This window comes from Balaenoptera physalus, assembly GCF_965194825.1.
Source record: "Balaenoptera physalus genome assembly, chromosome: 11".
In the NCBI taxonomy this organism is placed as follows: domain Eukaryota; kingdom Metazoa; phylum Chordata; class Mammalia; order Artiodactyla; family Balaenopteridae; genus Balaenoptera; species Balaenoptera physalus.
Genome location: NC_138896.1, coordinates 9,761,437 through 9,782,314, shown reverse-complemented (window position 1 = coordinate 9,782,314; position 20,878 = coordinate 9,761,437). Strand labels below are relative to the sequence as shown.

Sequence of the window (20,878 nt, the reverse complement as noted above, 5' to 3'; positions counted from 1 at the left end):
CGCCCCAAACTCCATCTGGCGACAACCACCAGACTGCCTTGCGTCCTCTGAGTCTCCCACACCCTGACTGCTTTCCTTCCATAAATGCCTGGAGCCCACAGTCCTCTTAAAGGCTTAAACTGTGTCTACTGCAAGGCAAAATGGACATCTTTATTATCTATAATTCACTGCCACTCCCCTTCTCTGCTCTGCCAACAGAGACGCGGCTCAGGTGTATGACCCCAGCACCAGATATTATTCTCCTGTTCAAATGGAAATGGACAGACTCAGCAATGCTTAAACTCAGAACCAGAGACGGGATTGAGCCCCGCCTCAGCTCCCTTTTCCTTCTGGCCTCCGTTCTCCATCTGCTCCCAGCACTTTCTTACTTGCAGACCCAGAAGGGGCTGGAAGTTCTGGCCAGTCTCTCACCCTTCTTCTACTTCAGTAACATTTTCATGTCTCTTTAAGTGGCTGAAAGGAGCAATGCTGATTACATACACCCACAGGGATGAGGAGAATTAGCTATTGTATCACTTTTGCTAATGTAAGCTCTGCTAACGAGCATACTGACCCCAGCCAATCAACCAGGTGATTACCAGCCCCTCTTGACTTTAAGAAGACTGGGTCCTGCCCAGGAAACTGGAAGCGGAGAAGGAGGAGGCTTGGAAGCCCTTGAGGTTGCCATGAGAAATTGGCTTGAGAGCTAGGGCAAAACCACTTCAGACAAGACAACTGGGAAAGCCATGGCAGAATATTATAAGCGCCCTGTGCGAAGTACCCATTACCACGTAACAGTGCAAGGTGCCAGCATTATGAAAACAGCATTTCCTTTTCTGTTCTGCCTCGTGGCTTTGAAGAATTCAACTACTTCTCTAAGAAAATGAAAGTTGCCTTTCTTCTCAGTGCATTACTTGTACCATTTGGGATATGCCCATCATCAGGTTGCTTTGACTGAATACCCTAAATATTCTATGGAGAAGAGAAAATAGGCTTTAAAAAAAATCTCCTGCCTGTCAGGAGAGCCCATTAAATACCCCAGCTTCTTCCTGTACTCTAATATGCTGGCAGAACATTCTAAGTGCACCCTGGAACAGAGGAACAAGCAAACTGGAGCCTAACTGACCATCTTGAAATCTGTAATAAAAATGTACCTATCAGCCACACTTCACAACAGGCGTGTTCCTTCGTGCTCCCCAAGCACACTGTTAATTCCTTGAGGCAGTAAGTGATTTCACCTAAACTAGATAAGACAGCTGTAGAAGCTCAAAGCTTATCTCAGGAGCCCCTCATCCAGCTGGATTTCAATCGATAGGTCAGGGTGCCCTAGACCTACTTCTCCAGTGCAGTAGCTGCGCACTCAACCTTTTCCTGTGGCTAAAAGCATCCTCGAAGCCTTTCAAACTTAGACTTTGGTTGCAAAGAGTTGGGGGAATAATTTTCTAACATAGCTTTCCAAGGGTTGTTTGTGTGAAAGCTGGGCAGGTTGCTTTTTAACCACATCAAAAAGTTTAGATTTATTCATTCTATTACATGCCTGCCTCAGTTCCAGAAACAGTTCGGTAGAGGTTACCAATTGGGAAATCCCAGTTGTTGAACTTATGCAGTAGAGCTTACACTGCTACAGTCCACACTGCACTGTTAATATAAAACCAACATGCAAATGAGAGGAGTGTCCTCTCTTTCTCCCATTTAATTACCTTGAGCTCCTTGGCTGTAGAAGAATCTTTGAGCCGACTCAACATCCAAGAGTCTATGAGCAGACTCGACATCCAGAAAATAATCCATTTTGGGATAATCCATCTTCAATGTTCCAGAAACAAGAGTTTTAAGACAAAGTAGTCACTTGTACTGCCTATGGAAGAGGGAAAAAATCCACAGTATTTTAGACTGTCAAATATGATCTTGGAAGAAGAGATACCCCATTATAATATCCCATTATTTGACTGACATTTCCCGTTTTAAGTCCATCCCTCAACAGAGCTTTCCTACTGTAGGAGAAAATGCAGCCTTTCACCAACATTTATTAAAAGTAATATATGCTACACAGAAAATACAGATGATCCAGGCTAAAGAGAGATACCATACCAGTCTTTCCTTGCTGTGTATTAACTGGAAAATAAACTTTTAAATTCATATGCTCTCTGTTTTCAAAAGGTCTGTCTGATAAATGACATCATTAAGTATCAGCCATTCTGAGTATTGATCTTCAATTGATCCAGGGAGTTCCAATTCCCCTCGAGCAGCGAGCATCTCCTGGGAATCAGAGCCTCCACCTATAGATGCCTTGCGTTTATGACACGTGCTGACATGTTTGCTGTAAAAATGCCTTGCATTCCTTCCTTTTAGCGAAAGGAAGCACGTTTTATAAAGTGCCAAGGGTCATCACCTGCTTGCCTCTGACACAGGCTGCTTTTGAGAAAGAATTCTGGTTTGTAGAGCAACGACAATTATTTCAGAATTGCAATGATCCCCGTGATATTATCAGGCACTAGCTTGTCAGGAAGCTAATATGCTTCATTAAAAAACATTCAGCCTGTTAGGTTCTTTCTAGCCTATGTAGCCTTTCTCCCATGCTTGCACAAATGAAGTATCTCTATTTCTGCAGGATGTTTTTGGAAAGAATTAACAAGACAAAGTCACTAAAAGCAAACTCAGAAGGATAATCCAATTGGTTTTTCTTTCTAACAGGGCATATCTTAATTTAAGAAGCCAAGTCTGGTAGGCGGAAACTTTAAAAAATATCCAAAGCTACCCCAACGGCAAATCATACTTACTGCAAAAAAGAAAAAATAAATAAATAAAATCAAGGGTTAACTGCCGGCAGTTAAAAAGCAAGAGCAATTTCAGCCAGAGTGCCTTTGATCTCCCTGAACATTCCCGGTGAAAGTAAACAATTTTGATTGTTTGATTAGATCGGCGATGAATAATGTATACCGTCCGCTGGACTTCCTTTATCAGATAAAATGGCCAGAGCACGTTACCTTAGCAACGGAAGGTGACGCCAGCCTCAGCCTCTTTGTATCCTCCACTGCGAAGGAAGGGAATGACCAGGTTCTCGGGTAAAACTTTGGCAGAAAACCATCACCGTCAAAATCTACATGTCACCGTCACGCGGGTCCGATGCCCCATCCCGCCCCCGCCCCCTACCCCTACCCCTACCTCCATCCCCCGGCTGCCGCCGCCCATCTCTTAGGCAGAGTACTGTCATAGTCATTTAAAAAAAATGGTTTTGGTTTAATTATTTTTATAGCTCCAAGTCCCAGTTTTACTTGCAATTATAACAGAATTACACGATGATGCAGTTAATATGGTAGAAAAGTTGTTGGGGCACCAGTTCCTACCCTAACGCAGGATAAGGGTGGTGGGGAAAGGCAGTTTTAGCTAGCATCAGTTACACATTCCCCTGTTATAATTAATACACGGATCAGTCACCAGCATCTGGGCTGAAAATAACTCTCTCCCCTTGCGTAAATCAGTCACTGGAAGAAGCTTAGAAAGCTGTCTGAAATTTCCTAGGTTTTGAAAGCTGCATTATAACATAAATCTTTTGGGAGATTTCCCCTCTGGTAAAGGAAAAATACCCCCAAAAGATATAGATGAAAGAGTCTTGCAGTTAGCAGATACTCACCAGCACTTGTTCGCCCCTTTCAACAGGACACCGTAGAGCATAAAACGAAGCTGCCTAACGCCGCTGAGCCCACAAGCCCAAATGAACAGCTTCTAATTTTTCCTTCAATCTCAGTTCAAGAGCACCAAGCAGAGGCAAGTGATGGATTTGCCCATTTTATATTGTGATGAAATACAACCCCTAAGAAGAGATCTGAGGGGAGGTGTTCTTTAGAACACACTAGACTGCTAATTTAAGAACACTGAAAGGTTTTGTTTTACTGTCTTTTATGTGTTCTCTCTGCTACCCCCTCAATTTAATTTGCATTTAAAATTACGCTCGTGTCTCCTCGGTTCTCCAAGGTGTGGAGTACTTTCTTATCACAATGGCTGCTTGGGCAGGGTTTGGTGCAACGGCCACTTTTATTCTGAGCTGCAAAACAAGGTGGGTAATTATAATTAACAGCTGTTTTCTGGAGTGAAATACAGAGTGAACATTGGATTTCACCCCCTCCCTCTTCTCTGGCCTTTCTTCCTCTTCCAGCCTCTGATTGCTTGGTCAAATCTCCAGCCCCAATCATGCCAATTTGTCTAAATGAGTTTCTCTCTGTCTGAATGTAACAAAATAAACCTCACAGCAAAAAGAAACTTTGGTTTGATAGCTGAGCTTATTCTGGTAGAATAGCCTCCCTACCAAACCTCAGTAAGGACTTTTCGGCATAATACTTTGAGATCCACTCATGAAAGGCATAATGATAGCCAAATACAAGATCTGTGGTGGGTTTTCCATGACCCTCTTGCACCCTTTGTTGACCAAGCAGAATTAGTAATAAGTGTGGTGTGGTGTGTGGCATGTTGTATTGTTAAGAAAAGAGAAGCTGCATTTAAGAAGCCTTGGAAGGAAAACCACCAGACTCCCTTCTCCCATATACACAGCTTTGTGGACTACTCTTGAGACAAACCTGAACATCTCCTTCTGTTTATCTTATGGGCTCTCCCACCCAGTCAGAACAAATCAGACACCAAGCTGGTGCTGCAGAGTTAAGCCTGATGAAAGAGGAAGCTGAAACTACCAATCATATGCCCTTGTAGGAAGAGCCAACTTTGGACTCAGAATACTCAGAGCTTTGCCCAGACCCAAGGACTGACTTCTCTAAGGTTACATTTCTGTTCAGCCCCCAGTGGAGACATGCTGAACACTTGACATTTACAAAAGGAGAAAGCTGTCTTCTGGTTCCTTTAGCTTACAGTAAGGTGTGGGCGACAGGTTCTGAACTCTCTATTGTGATTCTACAGAAATTGTAATGACTCAGAGGTGAGAGAGAGAGAGAGAAAGAGAGTGCACAATCCACTGTCGGTGAGCCCAAATGAATCTGTGATTGAAAAGGAGACGCTAAACTGGAAATGTGAAAAATAAAGTTGATTCCCAGGGGTTGGGGGATGGGTTTGGAAGTCAGTCATTTCTGGAGAGTTGACCAAGAAAGGGAATTTGAAGTCTTACAAAATGAACATATAATGTGAAAGGGCAATTTTTTTTGTTGTCTGTGTTAGGTCTTCGTTTCTGTGCGAGGGCTTTCTCCAGTTGCGGCAAGCGGGGGCCACTCTTCAACGCGGTGCGCGGGCCTCTCACTGTCGCGGCCTCTCTTGTTGCGGAGCACAGGCTCCAGACGTGCAGGCTCAGCAGTTGTGGCTCACGGGCTTAGTTGCTCCGTGGCATGTGGGATCTTCCCAGACCAGGGCTCGAACCCGTGTCCCCTGAATTGGCAGGCAGATTCTCAACCACTGCGCCACCAGGGAAGTCCAAGGGCAACGTTTTAAAGAAAACTTGGAGAGGAAAATTTCAACGTAAAGAAATGTATTTGGGAAGGGGATGATTATTCACTTGCAAAAAGGGACTTTATTTTACTAAGTAATTAACGGTTGAGTTATTTAACATCATATGACCAGGTTCAGAAATAGATTACAAAGGATGATTTTATTCTCTGGGGAGCATAGCTGTAGATCACATATAGCAATATCTGTGTGAGGCATTATTTTTAAAGGTGGGGAAGTATTGTAATGTTCAACACCCAATGTCAAGATCTGATCAGCTCAGCTCCGTTTTCTAACTTTGATCTACTCAAAAGCAGCATTTATAATGGCCCATTGTTCTGAGATATAATAGAACCAGACAGAGAAGAAGGCAAGGTTACAGCAAGTATTCAGAATAACTCTTATACAGCCCTGAACAATTCAGCCCAAAACATCCTTGAGACATCAGGTCTAAAAGTTAACTCAGACAGTGTTAACATATCTCAGTGAGCTAGAGATAAAAAATCATTTTTAAAAAGCCAGAGTTACGTCTTTTACATTGATGGCATTACAATATGAAAGTTTAGCATTGTAAGGCTGAAATCAATAATCTAGTATTATTTAAAATACATGACTTGGCAGAGATGTTTATACTTTTCTGTTCAGTTTGGTGGTAACAGAATATGTGTGTGAGTATTCTATATACAAAAGGAAGAAGTGTTTGATTAATTAAAAAATGAAGGCATATTTCAAGATGGAATCTGGAGATCAGTAAAGATAACAGTTTGTATTAATTTATCTTTGAGGTGTACTTATTTATACAATTGGATGGCATAAGACCCAAACGATCTGGGAGACAAGTTCACATGATTTGCAGTTAGACAATTTGCTCTTTTAATATCATCCAAACAACTTCCATCAGAGTCAGTCTGGGTTTACTCTGTTTGCTAAGAGATAAAGAAGTTTGTGTTATTGACAATTTTACAATTAATATTTTTTTGTTTAATTGCTTTACTATATTCCAGAGATCTCTAGAAGACCATGTTTTTATTTGTGTTGGACTACATGAAGTTCTGCCTTCTACCTGCATGAAATCTTGGGGAAGTTCCTTTTTTCCCAAAAGACTCAACTAACTTTAAAAATATTAGGAGCTCTCAAAGTGTGAGAATATTTTGGATCCCTTGGGCAGGGGGGAGTACCTAGACTGAAGATCTTTGGTTAAGTGCTAGCTCACTAAACAAGTATAGAAAATAATATATTCATTTATTTTTGCAAATAGTTGACCTGAGAATGATATGCTTCAATAGCAGCCGGTTCTCTCTGCTCGGCAAGTCACTCTCTTATCTCTTGATCCAACACTCAAAAAGAATCTCTCCTTCTCTCCTCAATAAAGCTTGTCATTAGATGGTAGGGGTACTGCAGACACTTTATCTGGGGCTTTATTTTTATTGAACTCTCCCTGGGAAAGGAAACACGTTAAGCCATCATCAATTACTTTTTCTTTAGTATAAATTAATTTCCAATCTTTTCTTGTGAAAAGATTTTGATGATAGTCAGAAAGCTAAAGAAAGCTGGGAGGGTTGGAAAGATGGACTGAGAAAAAAAATAGTCTCACAGGGAGGAGGAACCTAATTTTATTCCGTGTAAGCATGTAGTCATGTTTTGAGGGCTTACTTATGTATACTGTACCAGGTATTCAGCTGGCAAATAAGAACGTTAAATCTGTAAACATCTTAGTTTGGACCAGGGCTTGAAACTCCCTTAAAGGACCAGAGGCAGACTCCTAAATCCTATTTCAAGAACGTTATGTCAACGGAGTTTCCCCTTTGGCCCATCCTCAGCTAGCAGGAAAATTCTTCACAACAAAATCATGCAGGCTTCTGTTCTTGAAACTGCATTCCAGAGATCCACACTAGGAGAGAGGCTGCATTGGCCAAAATGGCAAAGGCCAGAGCCAAGAGGAGCGAAGCCTTTGGTTCCACTTGCTGCCCACTTCTAAAAATATCCTTTCCCCTCTTTTAATACTTTGTAGAAGGGTCAATTCACAGAGTGAAGAACAAGAGTTCAAAATGTCATCTTTCCCTCTGCCAACTGGATTCTAGTAAGCCCATCTTGCGTATAATGTGGAAATTTCTTGGCTTGTCAGAAAGAATACTCATAAATTATATCTCTATCTCAGTGTTTATCTACTGATCTGGATATAGGGAAATGAAGAAATGTTGAGTAGGGAAATGAGGAATTCTCAAGCAACTCTCTACTTACTATAACTCTCAAAACCCTAAATATGAAGACATGAAAATGGCCAACTAATGATGGAGAAATGTGTTGAGAGTAGCAGCTCTTTTTTTTTTTTTTAAGCACCACTTTGAGGGTATGTAAGAATGAAATTTGACTTCATTCCCTCTGGCAAGAAAATCACATTGCCCTCAATTCTTGATGTGTGTGTATGTGTGTAATTTGTTTCAACTTTCCTGGAGGGAGCTGAAGAAATTAATCACAAGTTCAACTGTATTTTCCTAGTCCGCCTAAAAATCCAGATGGCAACCTGAAAAATATCCAAAAACATGTTGAAGAAAGAAAGAATAATGGTTTCTATGTGCCATAAGTCTTACAGACCTTACACAGAAGATATGACCCCTGAACTTCCAGGACACATTAGGAAAATAGGTTTGGCTATACCAGTGGGAGCCCACAGAGAGTGAATTGTATCAAAAGAGTAAAAGTCAATTTTAGGTCATTGTGAGGTTATTTTTACAATCCCACATTACTATGCACAGTGGGGATTGATGATAGATAAATTAGATTGATAAATGTTGAGGTAGATGTAGAGATTAGAAAGAGATAGGGATGGAGACAAGGACAGAGGTAGAGATTCATAGAAGAAAATGATCAAAATGAATTTAGGCATAGTAGTGACTTTGAACTACCTTTTTTGTGTTCCCAAATGCCAAGGTCAAAAAACAAAACAGTGTAAGTCAAAGGAACTTTGGGAACTGTTTCATTCCTTTTAGGTTTTGAATACACTAACAAATTCTATAGCAAGGGTTTATGTGCTTAAATAGTAATACTAAATGTTTTCCTTATGCATATTGTGCAAGGGTATTTGAGGCATATCTTTGCATAACATATATTATTATTCATGATACAGTCTCTGGTTTAATTTCAGAGTTAAATGTCTTTAGGATGTATTACCTGAAGGCACTGAGGAGTATCATATCCTAGGTAAGTAGTTTCCAAGTCAGCATTCTCTGCTCCTAGTGGATTGAAGATAACAGAAAACTCACCCCCTCCCTGATGCTCGTAAAATGAGGGTGATGGTAGGTGGGCACTTGCTTCTGAAACAAAGAGGACCTTATTGGTATTCACTGAGTTTTAATTTCTCACAAGCATTATTAGTACATGGGGAAAAATGTAATATTCAGCCTCACAGCACTCACTGCTGTATCATAAACACCAAAGAAATGTTATCCAGGAGACAATGCAGTAAAATAGCTAAAAGTATGAGCTTGGGACTCCCGGTTCTGCTGCTTCTTAGCTGAGCAAGCTAACCTCTTTAGACCTCAGTTTGCAGCTCTGTAGTACAGGAATAAAAATAAGAATCAAAAGAGATCATCTATGTAGACAACACAGCACTTGACACACAGGAAGTATTGAGGGTAGGTATTATTTTGAAATATTTTTAACAGCTTACAAGTGCAAGGAGTTGCAGGCCGTGAGACACCCCACCGCAGCTGCATCTGTCCCACATGTCAGTCGAAATATTACCTCCATCATTTTGACTGCAAATAAGCTCCCGGTCCTCTGAAGTCCCATGGTATTTGGTCTGTATTTCTAACTCATGTTACAGTTAATCATGTATACATGAGGATTAAAGGAATTATTAGGTGTAACACATCTAGAGTGGTTCCTGGCTCATAGTAAGTACTCCAAGAGTGTAAGTTATTATAATTATTTCCCCTCACAGACAGCTGGTGGCCCTTAGTGAGCTCTTTAATGTGTGCTCTTTTTCTGGACAGTCATGCAAAGAAGGGAGCACTGAGGACCCGAGTCAAGATAGCTCCACCAAAAGGGCCTTTGTTGTTCTTTTTACCGTTCTGCTTTCCTGAGAGAAGTTGGCAACAGGGAATTACAAACTAGAGCAGAATTTTGTCCACTATTTTTCATAAGCTCATCTTCTCTTTCCTCAGCCGAGTTAAGCGTAGATGCCGGGCACGGAGTAGGAACTTTACCCACTGAGTACTGAGAGACTCAACAAACGTTTCTGTTCTTCCAGGTCTGCGTCACAGATATTGTCCAATCCAAGTGTTCAGTCATTATGTGTTTATTTATAACTATTTTTTAATAAATTTTTATTTTTATTTTATTTATTTATTTATGGCTGCATTGGGTCTTCGTTGCTGCGCGCGGGCTTTCTCTAGTTGCGGCGAGCGGGGGCTACTCTTCGTTGCGGTGCACAGGCTTCTCATTGCGGTGGCTTCTCTTGTTGCGGAGCACGAGCTCTAGAGCGCAGGCTCAGTAGTTGTGGCGCACGGGCTTAGTTGCTCCGCGACATGTGGTATCTTCCCAGACCGGGGCTCGAACCCATGTCCCCTGCATTGGCAGGCGGATTCTTAACCACTGCACCACCAGGGGAGCCCAGTTTATAACTATTTATTGGCACATAATTGTTCATCATTCATTACATGCCAGGCATTGCACGAGCTGCTAGGGTTAAAATAATAAACTAGACCAACTCCTTTTCTCAAGGAGATTACAAATTAGCTGAACTTAGATTCTCCCAACTTTTTTCATATTAAGGCACGTATTTGAAAATGATCACATTCGTTCATGATTGAGCAGATGTGTCCAGAGGCAGTCAGCTTCAGGGGTCCAACTTGGCATGCCAGTTGGGAAGCTTTATGTAAGGTGCTCAACTTTTAATGTATGTAATTTCTCCATAGCTTTTCAAATTAGATGAATAATACAACACAGTGTCTAGTTGGCAGTGGGGAGAAGGGAGGAGTAGCTACTAATGAAACTTAGTGCAGTGTTTTAAGCTGAGTTTGCAGGTTGGTACTTGGTGTCAGAACTTTGAATTAGCAAAGAAAAGGATTAGAGGGCTAACGGGTGGGGCAAACATACAGGGGGTGAGGGTGGAGCGTGTGCGCCACCATGTTTTAAACAGATTATCTCTAGAACGGTTTCAAGAGCTATTGGTTTTAAACCAATTGTTTGGTTTCAAAATATCCTCCCACAACAATTTAATGGTAATTAACTTGGTTGAGTTACCACCACGGGCTCTTTTGTGTATTTCACAAATCCGGTCTGGGGAAGAAAATATCGGAACTACATTGTGTTTCACTAGCTTGGAAGTTGTGGAGCCCAAGGTAACTGGGAGAAGTCCATGTTCTTTAGTTTTTTGGGGCCTTGAGAGTGACATGTTTGTTTCAGGTTACTGTAACCTCCTTCGGTAGAGTAAACATCTGGGCTGCATTTTTAAAAGAGCCCCCATTTAAAAAGCTGGTAGTGGTAAACAGCAAGAATCCACTGTCACATTTTTAACGTAGCTCCAGAGGAGCGATGATTTAAAATCAAAAGTCTTCTCATTCCTATGGCAACCGCAGAAGTGTTCAACTAATGCTACATGCTGTGTACATTAAGCCGTGCGTTGTGTCCCTCTCCCACCTTCTGCTACCTCCGTCCCTATGGATTCAACCTGAACTTCCCTAAACTGTACACCTTGAAAAAGGCTCTTTTCCAGACTCACAGTTGCTTTCCAACATGCAAGTAATCAAATACATGTAAACGGGAAGACTCCTCCCAGAGGAAACCTTTACAAACCCAGAGGGGAAAGGTACCCCAAAATAGAGACACCGTCTGTTTCCCTGATTTGACAGGTTTGAGAGCTCCTTGTTTTAAAGCCAGACATGAATCTGTGAAGAGATTCCTCTGAGTTACAACCCTTTTTGGGAGCAGCTACCATGAAGATAACATATGTGGTGAGACAGAGCCAAAAAGCACCCACTGGGCTGCAGTGCATCTCCGGGAACATTTATAACACATTCACAGGAAGCTGGAGTGGTTAGTCATGGATATGGAGAAAGACCCCCCTCTGTGTCGACTGTCTCATAGCGCTGGGAGCTGGCTGTCATCATTACTGCCTGTTCTTCGAGGAGGACTCCAGTGGTTTTGTTCTCCTGAAGGGCTTGTTCTTTTAAAGAGCGAGAACCTGAAGCCTGAGATTCAAAGATGCAAAGGCCAAGTAAAGACAGGCTGAATCCTGGCTGAGTGTTTTTAAAATTTCCAAGGGAAAGAAAAATCATTTTCAGTTGAAAATGGCCTGGGATGTTTTGCATATAATCTTGCTTAGATTCTAAGATATTGACAAAATATGGACTAGTCACTCACTTATGTTCCTTGGGGAAGGTTCAGAGGAACATTCTGGATCAGAATGAAGCACCATACCCCTATTGGCTTCTCTCTAGAGGCCGCCATTGTCCTTCTGTCCCCCATGCTTCCTCAATTAGGATGTTTGTTTAGGGGGGTGTTTTGTTAAGACTTTGTCCTCAATCACTGTATTCCTGGTAAGTGTAAGGATTGAGAGCTGGGAAACCCAGATGCTGGTACCAGATCTGTTGCTCTGTGATGTAAGATGTGGTGCTTATCGGCTCCGGGCTTTCCTTTCCCTCACTTGTAAGCTGGAGATGTTAAACTATTTAATCTCTAAGTCTCAGGTATCGTATTGCTCAAAAAGTCTAGAATTTCCAGAGCTGAAGTCCGTAGAATCGGAGTCTGATTAAAGCTTTCTTTTTCTTTCAATAAAGTGGGACCAGAATATATAGAAGTGGGGACACACGGTAAGTCTTGCTGCTCAAAATGTGTCTTTGGATGAGTAGCATCAGCAGTACCTGGGTCCCTGGGAACTGTAGAATCGTGGGCTCCACTCCAGACCAACTGCTTCAGAATCTGTATTTTAACAAGCTCTTTGGGAAATTGAGAATCACTGCCGTAGAGTACTTACAGAGGCTGTATTCCTAGTGATAAATACGTTGGCAGCAAGGTGAACTGTGTTAAGAACCATGATTCACCTTCCTCTCACCCTGATTATTATTCCCATTTAACAGATGAGGAAACCAAGGTGCAAAGAGATTAGGTAACTTGCCTATAGTCACACAACAAATAGGTTGTTAAGTGGTGAAACCAAGACATATTTAAAGTAGACTTGCCCTATATAGCTAGTCAGCTAAGAGGGGGAAGGACTGTCCACAAGGCCTTCTTCAGACTGTCTACATTAAACCTCCCTTGTTTATTTTTTATTTTATTTTTTAAAATAAATTTATTTATTTATTTTTGGCTGTGTTGGGTCTTTGTTGCTGCGCGCAGGCTTTCTCTAGTTGTGTCAAGTGGGGGCTGCTCTTCCTTGCGGTGCACGGGCTTCTCATTGCGGTGGCTTCTCTTGTCACGGAACACGGGCTCTAGGCATGTAGGCTTCAGTAGTTGTGGCACATGGGCTCAGCAGTTGTGGCTCGCGGGCTCTAGTTGCTCCGCGGCATGTGGGAACTTCCCTGACCAGGGCTCGAACCTGTGTCCCCTGCATTGGCAGGCGGATTCTTAACCAGTGTGCCACCAGGGAAGCCCATCCCTTGTTTATTAACAGATAGAGTCTTCTGGCATAGAAACCCTTTCTCAGACCTTACCCACCTCCCAACTTGACATAGCATTTTTCAGTTTAAAAATCATCACTGATGATTTTCATGACAGCATCACATGGAAATCCGGGGTGGAATTATTACTTAATTTTACAGAAGGGATCAGATTCAAAGCCTAGAGAATTAAATTGACTTGTTTGAGCTAATGAGTCACAGAGCCCAGGAAAAGCCTGGATGTTTGGGAGCCGTGCCCAGTATTAGATCATTGACTTCATATTGTGTTTGATTTAGAATATTTACCGTGCTGCCCACTTGCTGATCTGTGTGTCCGTGTTGACTTCAAAGATCAGAACAATGGATAGTGCATTCTTGGTGGTGCTCTTTTTAAATTAAATGTTAATTGTGGTACAATATGCATAACATAAAATTTACCATCTTAACCATTTTGAAGTGTACAACCCGGTGGTATTGAATTCATTCACACTGTTGTGAAACCGTCACCACCATCCGTCTCCAGAACTCCTTCATCTTACAAAACTAGATCTCTACCCACTAAACAATAACTCCCCATTCCCCCTCCCTCCAGCCCCATTCTACTTTCTGTCTCTATGAATTTCGACTGCTCTAGGTACCTCATGTAAGTGGAATCATACAGTATTTGTGTTATGGTGACTGGCTTATTTCATTTAGCATAATGTTTTCTAGGTTCATCCATGTTATAGTACGTATCAGAATTTCCTTCCTTTTGAAGACTAAATAATATTCTAATGTATGTGTATACCACATTTTGTTTATCCATTCATACCTTGGTGGACACATGGATTGCTTCTACCTTTGGCCATTGTGAATAATGCTGTTAAGAGCATAGGTGCACAATTAGCTCTTCAAGATCCTGCTTTGGGTCTTATCCCACAAGTGGAATTGCTAGGTTATATGGTAACTCTATTTTTAATTTTGTTGAGGAACTGCCATACCATTTTCCATACTGGTTGCACCGTTTTACATTCCCATCAACAGTGCAAAAAAAATTTTTTTTAATTGAAGGAAAATTTAATACCATAATTGATTTTAATGTTCATTTTTCTATCTTCTTCCTTATAGTTAATGTTCTGGGAAATTGAAAGGCTGACTTCTAGAGACTTAATCCAGCCCAAAAGTATTTTCATTGCTCAGAAAGGGATTATACCATATCTTTCTTACTCTTAAACATGTATAACCCATTGTGAGACTTCTACATTAGACAAGTAGCAATTCTTGCTGTAATAATTTTTCGTAGCAGCAAGTCATTTTGAACACTAATGCTAGAAGTAAACTGGTCTTAAAAGAGGTAAATATATCAAGGAAGGTATTTTTTGAGATATTAGGCTAAATCATAGTGGTTTCAGAGTCAAAATGTCATTGAATTGGATATAAACATATATCGAAAAGTACAAAATGGTACTTTGGGATGGTTATGTGGTTATCTTGTTTCATAGAATGAGCAATTGTTGAAATAGATTGTTAAATGGTGTAAAGGATTTCTCATATCATCACTTGGGCAAGGCAATTAACAGAAATATGGCTCTATCCTGTTTGATTTTGACTCTGGTGTCCTTTAGCTACCAGCTGGTCTGAATTTCTCTGAAGCCGTCATCAGAGGAAACATCTTTCCCAAAAGCTCATTTAAACATAGAACATTCATTGGAGAACATTTCACATCTTCCAGGGTTCACTTTTTTTTCCATTTTAGTTTCTTGTTTGCTCTTAAGAAATGTTGAGAAAAGGCTATATGTATCTATCTATCTATCTATCTCACAAACATGCATACACTGAATGAAAAACTCTTCCTAGGAACAAATATTCTCGAATTCAAAGGAGCTACAAAATTTTATTTTATTTTTTCTCTCTTTCTTCTTCTTTTTTTTTTCTTTCTTTTTTTCCACACCATGAGGCTTGTGGGATCTTAGTTCCCCGATCAGGGATTGAACCCACTCTCTCGGCAGTGAGAGTGTGACGTCCTAACCACTGGACCACCAAGGAATTCCCTACAAAATTTTAATTAATTTATCAGAATATAATGAGACACAAAGGTCTTATTTGGTCTTTATTAGGGCTCAATTTTTTTTATGCCATAAAAACTGGGCAAATCCTTGTTGTATTAAGGGAGAAATTGACTATTTGATAATTTTGTCATTTTATAATTGTAAAACATGAAATTCATGGAATAAACGCTGGCTTTCTTTTTGAAAAGTCCAACACTGTTAAATGGAATGTAAGTAATTGTGTATTCACTCATTAAATACTGAACAATTATTAGTTAAACAATATGAAATTGCTGGTATTGAACCACTTTTGGTCTGTAAAAGCATCAGGCATTGGTGAGGTGCTTAACATATCTTAAAAATAAGATCTCTGCATTCAAAGAATTCACAGCCTACTGAAGTGAACAGACTCAAAATGTGATTAACGTGAATGTTCTATAATAGAGACAGGTACGTGGTACTTTGGGGGCAAAGAGAATGGAGGGATTAACTTTGCTTCAACAGGAATTTTACTTACTGCTATTCACCAATAGGGGTAAAATTTTTATTTTTTATTTTTTGGCCGCACTGCACGGCTTGTGGGATATTAGTTCCCCCACCAGGGATCGAACCCATGCCCCTGGCGATGAATATGTGGAGTCTTAACCACTGGACCACCAGGGAATTTCCAAGGGTAAACATTTTGATAGACAAATTTACATTTTCATTTCTGGGCTCACATATTCATTTTGAAGGTAATGACATAAACAACATTATGCAGAATGATAGAGGAGAATTGCCTGGGAATGTTTTCACCTTTTTGTGCTCAAAAACTTTAAACTGTTCTTCAGTCCTCTTAAAAAAAGTCACTCAGAAGTCCTTTGGATATCAGTAAGGAGACTGTCGTCCAGTGGTTCATGCAGAACCAGGCTATGATGTTGTTCCATGGCAGTCAGCTCTGTAGAGTCACACTCAGATCAAAGGTGCAGAGGTCTCTTCTAATTATCTGGGATTATTATAATAATCCCCAAATTATATTTCTTGGGAGATGGCTATAGTCTCTCTCGACACCCCTTTCTTAGCCATATACACGATTTTACATTTGTTGGTGCTAACAGGTCTTCTAATCCTTGCAAAGAACTTCCTTCTTGTTAAAAAAAAAATTACATAAAGGAAAATAAGCTGAAGAGGACACTTTCTAAACGTTGAAAAGTTTTAAACACCTACTCACCTTTAAAAAAAAGAAAGCAATTGCACAGCAAACCTGCTGATGTCACTTTTCATGAATGTTGACGCATTTAGGTTGTCAATTCTATTTCTGTTCACTTAACCATAGCCTCCGATTTCCACTTATAGAATTTAGCTTGGAAATTGGGCTTTGTTCAAACTGTGGTGGCTGAAAAGGCGTGTAAAGCATAATACAATAAAAATACCCTTGAAACCACTTCACCTTTTTTGGACAGATCTTGAGTTGCTTTTATGATGATAAGCATGGCACTTTTATCTGGAGCTAACAGTGGAATGAAGGATACAGAGACAAGTAACCACATTACTTAATAAAAACCCCACAATTTATGCATTTGAATTCATCCTAATGCATGAGTATTTGTTTTTTCTATTTGCTAAATTGACATCTATTAACTCTGTTGCTCTTTAGGGCAGCCAAGCAATCAATTTGCGTTTAAACAAATAAATGTTTATTGAACAAAAGAATGAAGCAAACAAAACCTGAATTCTTTTAGAGAGTCAAAGAAGGCAACATGAGTGACCATTTAAGGCCACCTATTCATTCTGCAATTTCTTTAGTTGACTCAAGGATTTGTGCTAAATAACAAAGAAACCACAGAGTTCCTTTCTTAGTGCAGAGGTAGGAGGAGGCTCTAGATTCATTAAAGAAAGTGTCCTAAAACAATAATTGCAATTCAAAGTTTAAGGTGAGTTAGCAGAGACAGGGAAGTGGGAATTTGACCAACTCATCTTGGGCTTAAGAGAACGGGTGTTGTTTGATCTAAGTTAACTGCTGAGCAGCAGTCAAGCAGGAAAATAAAGTGAAGAAGCGGGTCTTAAGCCAGAGGGGGCGGCCTGAGTAAGGCATGGAAACAAGGAAGAGCCTAGCTTACTTCAAGAGGAATAAAAGATGGAGAGACTCTTCCAGACAGGCTCAGGTCTTGGAAGAAGAGGATGAGGAGGTAAGCTGGAGCCACATGGTGGAGGATATCCTACTCTGCCTTCATTCTCCAGACTAGAGGCAGGGGCTCTTGCTAAGAGGCAACTGACAAAGTCCAGGCAAACTGTGATAAGGACCTGACTTCCAACAGTGAAATTTAGTTGGAGTTACTTTGAATTTCTAATGTCTCAGAAGCATTCAAGAGTAGGTGTTTAAAACGGAAAAAGAAATCTGGGTCTAAAGGGAGAGGTCACACCTATAGATATGGATTCTCACTCAGCATATTTGGAAGTTGAAACAGTGAAAACGAGTGGGTTCACTTAGGAGATACAGTGTTCCACAGAGCAGCCTCTGTGTCACCCATGGCACCTTGTTGACATGCAGAACCCGGCCCCACCCCAGACGTACCGCGTCATAACCTGCATTTTACTTAGGTTCACATGTGAGATCCATGCACATTAAAGTTTAAACCCTGCGTCATATGTTAGTTGACCAGGGTCTTAACATCGCACAGATCATGGGTTATTCTTAGAAGATAATTGGGCAGACCTGGCCAAACCCAACCCCGGTATCCCCTGAATTGCTCAAACCGTAGTTTAAACCCTGGCTGCACATTGAAAGAAACTTCATAACTTAAAAATATACTGAAGCTCGGACTTTACCCCTAGAGATTCTGATTTATTTGTTCTGGGGTGAGGCCCAGGCATTAGTAATTTAAAGCTCCCCAAGGTGATTGTAATGTATTACTAGGGAAAAGAAAGCATCATCATGCTAAGAAGTCTTAAGGGGAAGCAGAAATCTAAATTCAATGAAATATAATAGGATTTTTTTAAATAATGAGAGTATAATGCTAGGGATGTATTATTAATAGAAGCCTTAGTTGCTGTGCAGTGGATGGTGTGAAGGTAATTTTAATTTCTGGAAGGTATCACTGATGACATAAAAGATGACATATTCTTTAAGAAAACTTTGAGTTCTTATTAAGCTCTTAACTTGCAAGAGTTTCAGTTAGAAAACTTACACAACACTTTTTTAAAGTCAGTAGAGACAGGATAAAAACTTGTTTTATGTTAAAGTAGTTTGGGAGAGAGGGAGGGAGCAAGAAGTCATGAGGAAGGATATTTTTCTCATAGTGGTAAAGAGCTGTATGCCTCAATTTGCTAAACCTTGAAATGATGGCATTTTGTAAGACTGAAAGACTTTGTGTAGGTGTAAGTAGGATGTCAAGGATGAGTCAAAGATTAATACCTAAATTACAGAGTATGATGGGCATTTTATGCCTCTGCCTTGGAAATCAAGCTGGGGAGAAGGAAGTATTGACTGATTCGAAAGTACTACTTATATTGGGTTATAATTTAATCAGATGGATTATGCTCAATTCCAAGAATGCAGAAAGACTTAAGCCATGTATTTTTAAATAGTTCTTCAAATTTTGTCACGCGTATAGCTTATCCATTGTCAGGCTAGCTCCAGCTATGCAAAAAGATCTCAAAAGTTTAGAAGTTCTTTATCTCAGAATGCATTACTCACTGATTGTGATAAGATTTTTCCAAATGCCCAAATCATGCTATAATTAAAGCGGTAATTTCAGGCACTTCCCTGGCAGTCCAGTGGTTAAGACTCTGCGTTTCCATTGCAGGGGGCGTTGGTTCGATCCCTGGTCGGGGAAATAAGATCCCATATGCCGTGAGGTGGAGCCAAAAAAAAAAAAAAAAGTGGTAATTTCAAAAGTGACCTACCAACAGAATGATTCTTTATGAAATGTTTTATATCATGCCTGTATTTTTGTATCAATAGCTGCTTGTTAAATTCTTCAGATTACCCTGGGTACCTTTGGATGGTATGAAAGAATTGCAAGAATCTCTCTCTCTGTCCTTGAAGAGCTTAAACATTCAATAAAAACAATTAGAGTTGTGCATCTAGGGAAAATGTTTTATTTTCAAGATACAATAATATTGCACTTAAAAACTGAATCTGTAAAGTCATAAAATTCAAGGTTCTAAAAATTGAATAACAACAGTAATACTGGGAATGCAAAACAGCTACACATGGCTTAATATCTGCTGCAATATTTTAAAGAAATCATTATATCAGCTTAAAGACACAGAATACTGGCCTGAGAAGTTGTATTATCCCATCATTCTCTTTAGAAAATAGGCATAATTACCTGCTCACCCCAATTCTTGTAATAGGTTAGATACAAGCATTGTTGCTTTTCTCACCTGAACAGGTTAATTTTGCCAAGATGTAAACGGAGCCCATTCTGTAATATCCACCCCGTGCCCCGTCTGTTCCCTCTCCTGTTCCCTGAGAAGAGTGGCTACATTTATTGCAGATTGAAGAGAGTTGAATGTATGATAGACTTTCAGTGCATGCTCACTATGTGCTCCACTTTCAAATAAATCCATTTCATTTCATTCTCAGAAAAATCCTTTTGGGTGGTTGACAGATCAGACTTTGACAGTTTGAAAAAAGAAATTGAAGCTCATAGAGATAAAGTTACTTGCCTAAAATCACACAAAGAATTTCAAACCCAGTGTTTTAACCTAAATTCTCTATAGGACATGACATTTGCTCCCTGGGTTGTAGAACTTTGCTACATGATTGAAATGCAGAAGAGCGAATCTACTTTCAAAGGAACCCAAGTATGGTTCAAGGTTCTCGTCTTAGCAACTTTCTTTGGGTCTTCAATCTCAAGGTTTAGGAATTATGAACGTGGTCCCTGATTCAGATTTTGCCTCAGCCATTTATTAGTTCTGTGACCTTGGGCAAGTCAAATAACATTTCTTATTAGACCTCTTTTTCCTTTTTTATGAAAAGAATGAATGATAGTTCCAGCGTCATATGGATGTTGTGAGAATTAAGTGGGTGATGCACATGAAGTGCTTAGAACAGTACCAGGCATGTGGCAAACAGTAAATGTTAGCTGTTATTATTCTCATGATTCTCAAATTTTGAGCTCCAAACCAACTAGGTCTCCGAAGCTGCAGACTCATATATCCTCCTGATGCTGCTGGTAAGGATATTTTCCTGGACAGTCACAGACCTCTCAAACTCATCATGTCCAAAATAGAACTGACCTTTGACATAAGGTAATACAAAGAGGTTGTCACAGTGAGTGGTGAATAAACACTGAATAAACAGTGGTTATCACCATGTATTCCCGACCTATTCTTTCTCCCGTATTCTTCTTTCTGTAAAGGGCACATCATCATCCAGGGAACCTCATCCAGAAAGCTGAGAGGCATCCTATATTTCTGAATTTTGTCCTTCCAGCAAGATCCAGACAATCACTAAGTACAATCAATTTTTCCTATTCACAAGTATCTTTTATACCTTCTGTTCCCAATGCCTCATCTTTTTCGCTTCAGTTATTTGAATAGGTTTCTAATGGTCTCTGGGATCTAAGGCATGTCTCCCTCAACAATGATAGAATAAATCCTTAAAATTCAAATTGAGCATGTCATAAACTTGCCTGAAATCCTTCACTAATATGTTTCCAGACTACAGGATGTGTCTCTCACTCCTTTCTTTGTTTACCATGGTAAACAAAGCCACATTCTGTTCCAGCCTCGCTTCTCAGATGTACCAGATGTTGCAGCCACATGGTCTTCTTCTGAAATTTTCTGTACACTCTCACTCCGGAGGGCCATTGCAAATGTTGTTTTCCAAACCTAGACTGGGCTTTCCTCATTGCTGTAAAG

General features: G+C 40.2%; 1 protein-coding gene and 1 long non-coding RNA gene across 3 annotated transcripts in view; one reads left to right on the top strand and one right to left on the bottom strand.

The window, feature by feature from the left end:
• PHACTR1 (phosphatase and actin regulator 1) overlaps positions 1–19,497 on the bottom strand; it is a 545,181-nt gene extending 525,684 nt beyond the window's left edge. For both annotated transcript variants that reach the window (XM_082413295.1, XM_082413298.1), the window contains exon 1: positions 1,680–19,497. In XM_082413295.1, the coding sequence (XP_082269421.1) occupies positions 1,680–1,782 (103 nt within the window). In that variant the 5' untranslated portion in view covers positions 1,783–19,497. The remainder of the gene's footprint in view (positions 1–1,679) is intronic.
• Positions 1–20,878, top strand: part of LOC309638003 — a 789,902-nt gene that overhangs the window by 144,718 nt on the left and 624,306 nt on the right. The gene's annotated exons all lie outside the window — the stretch shown is intronic.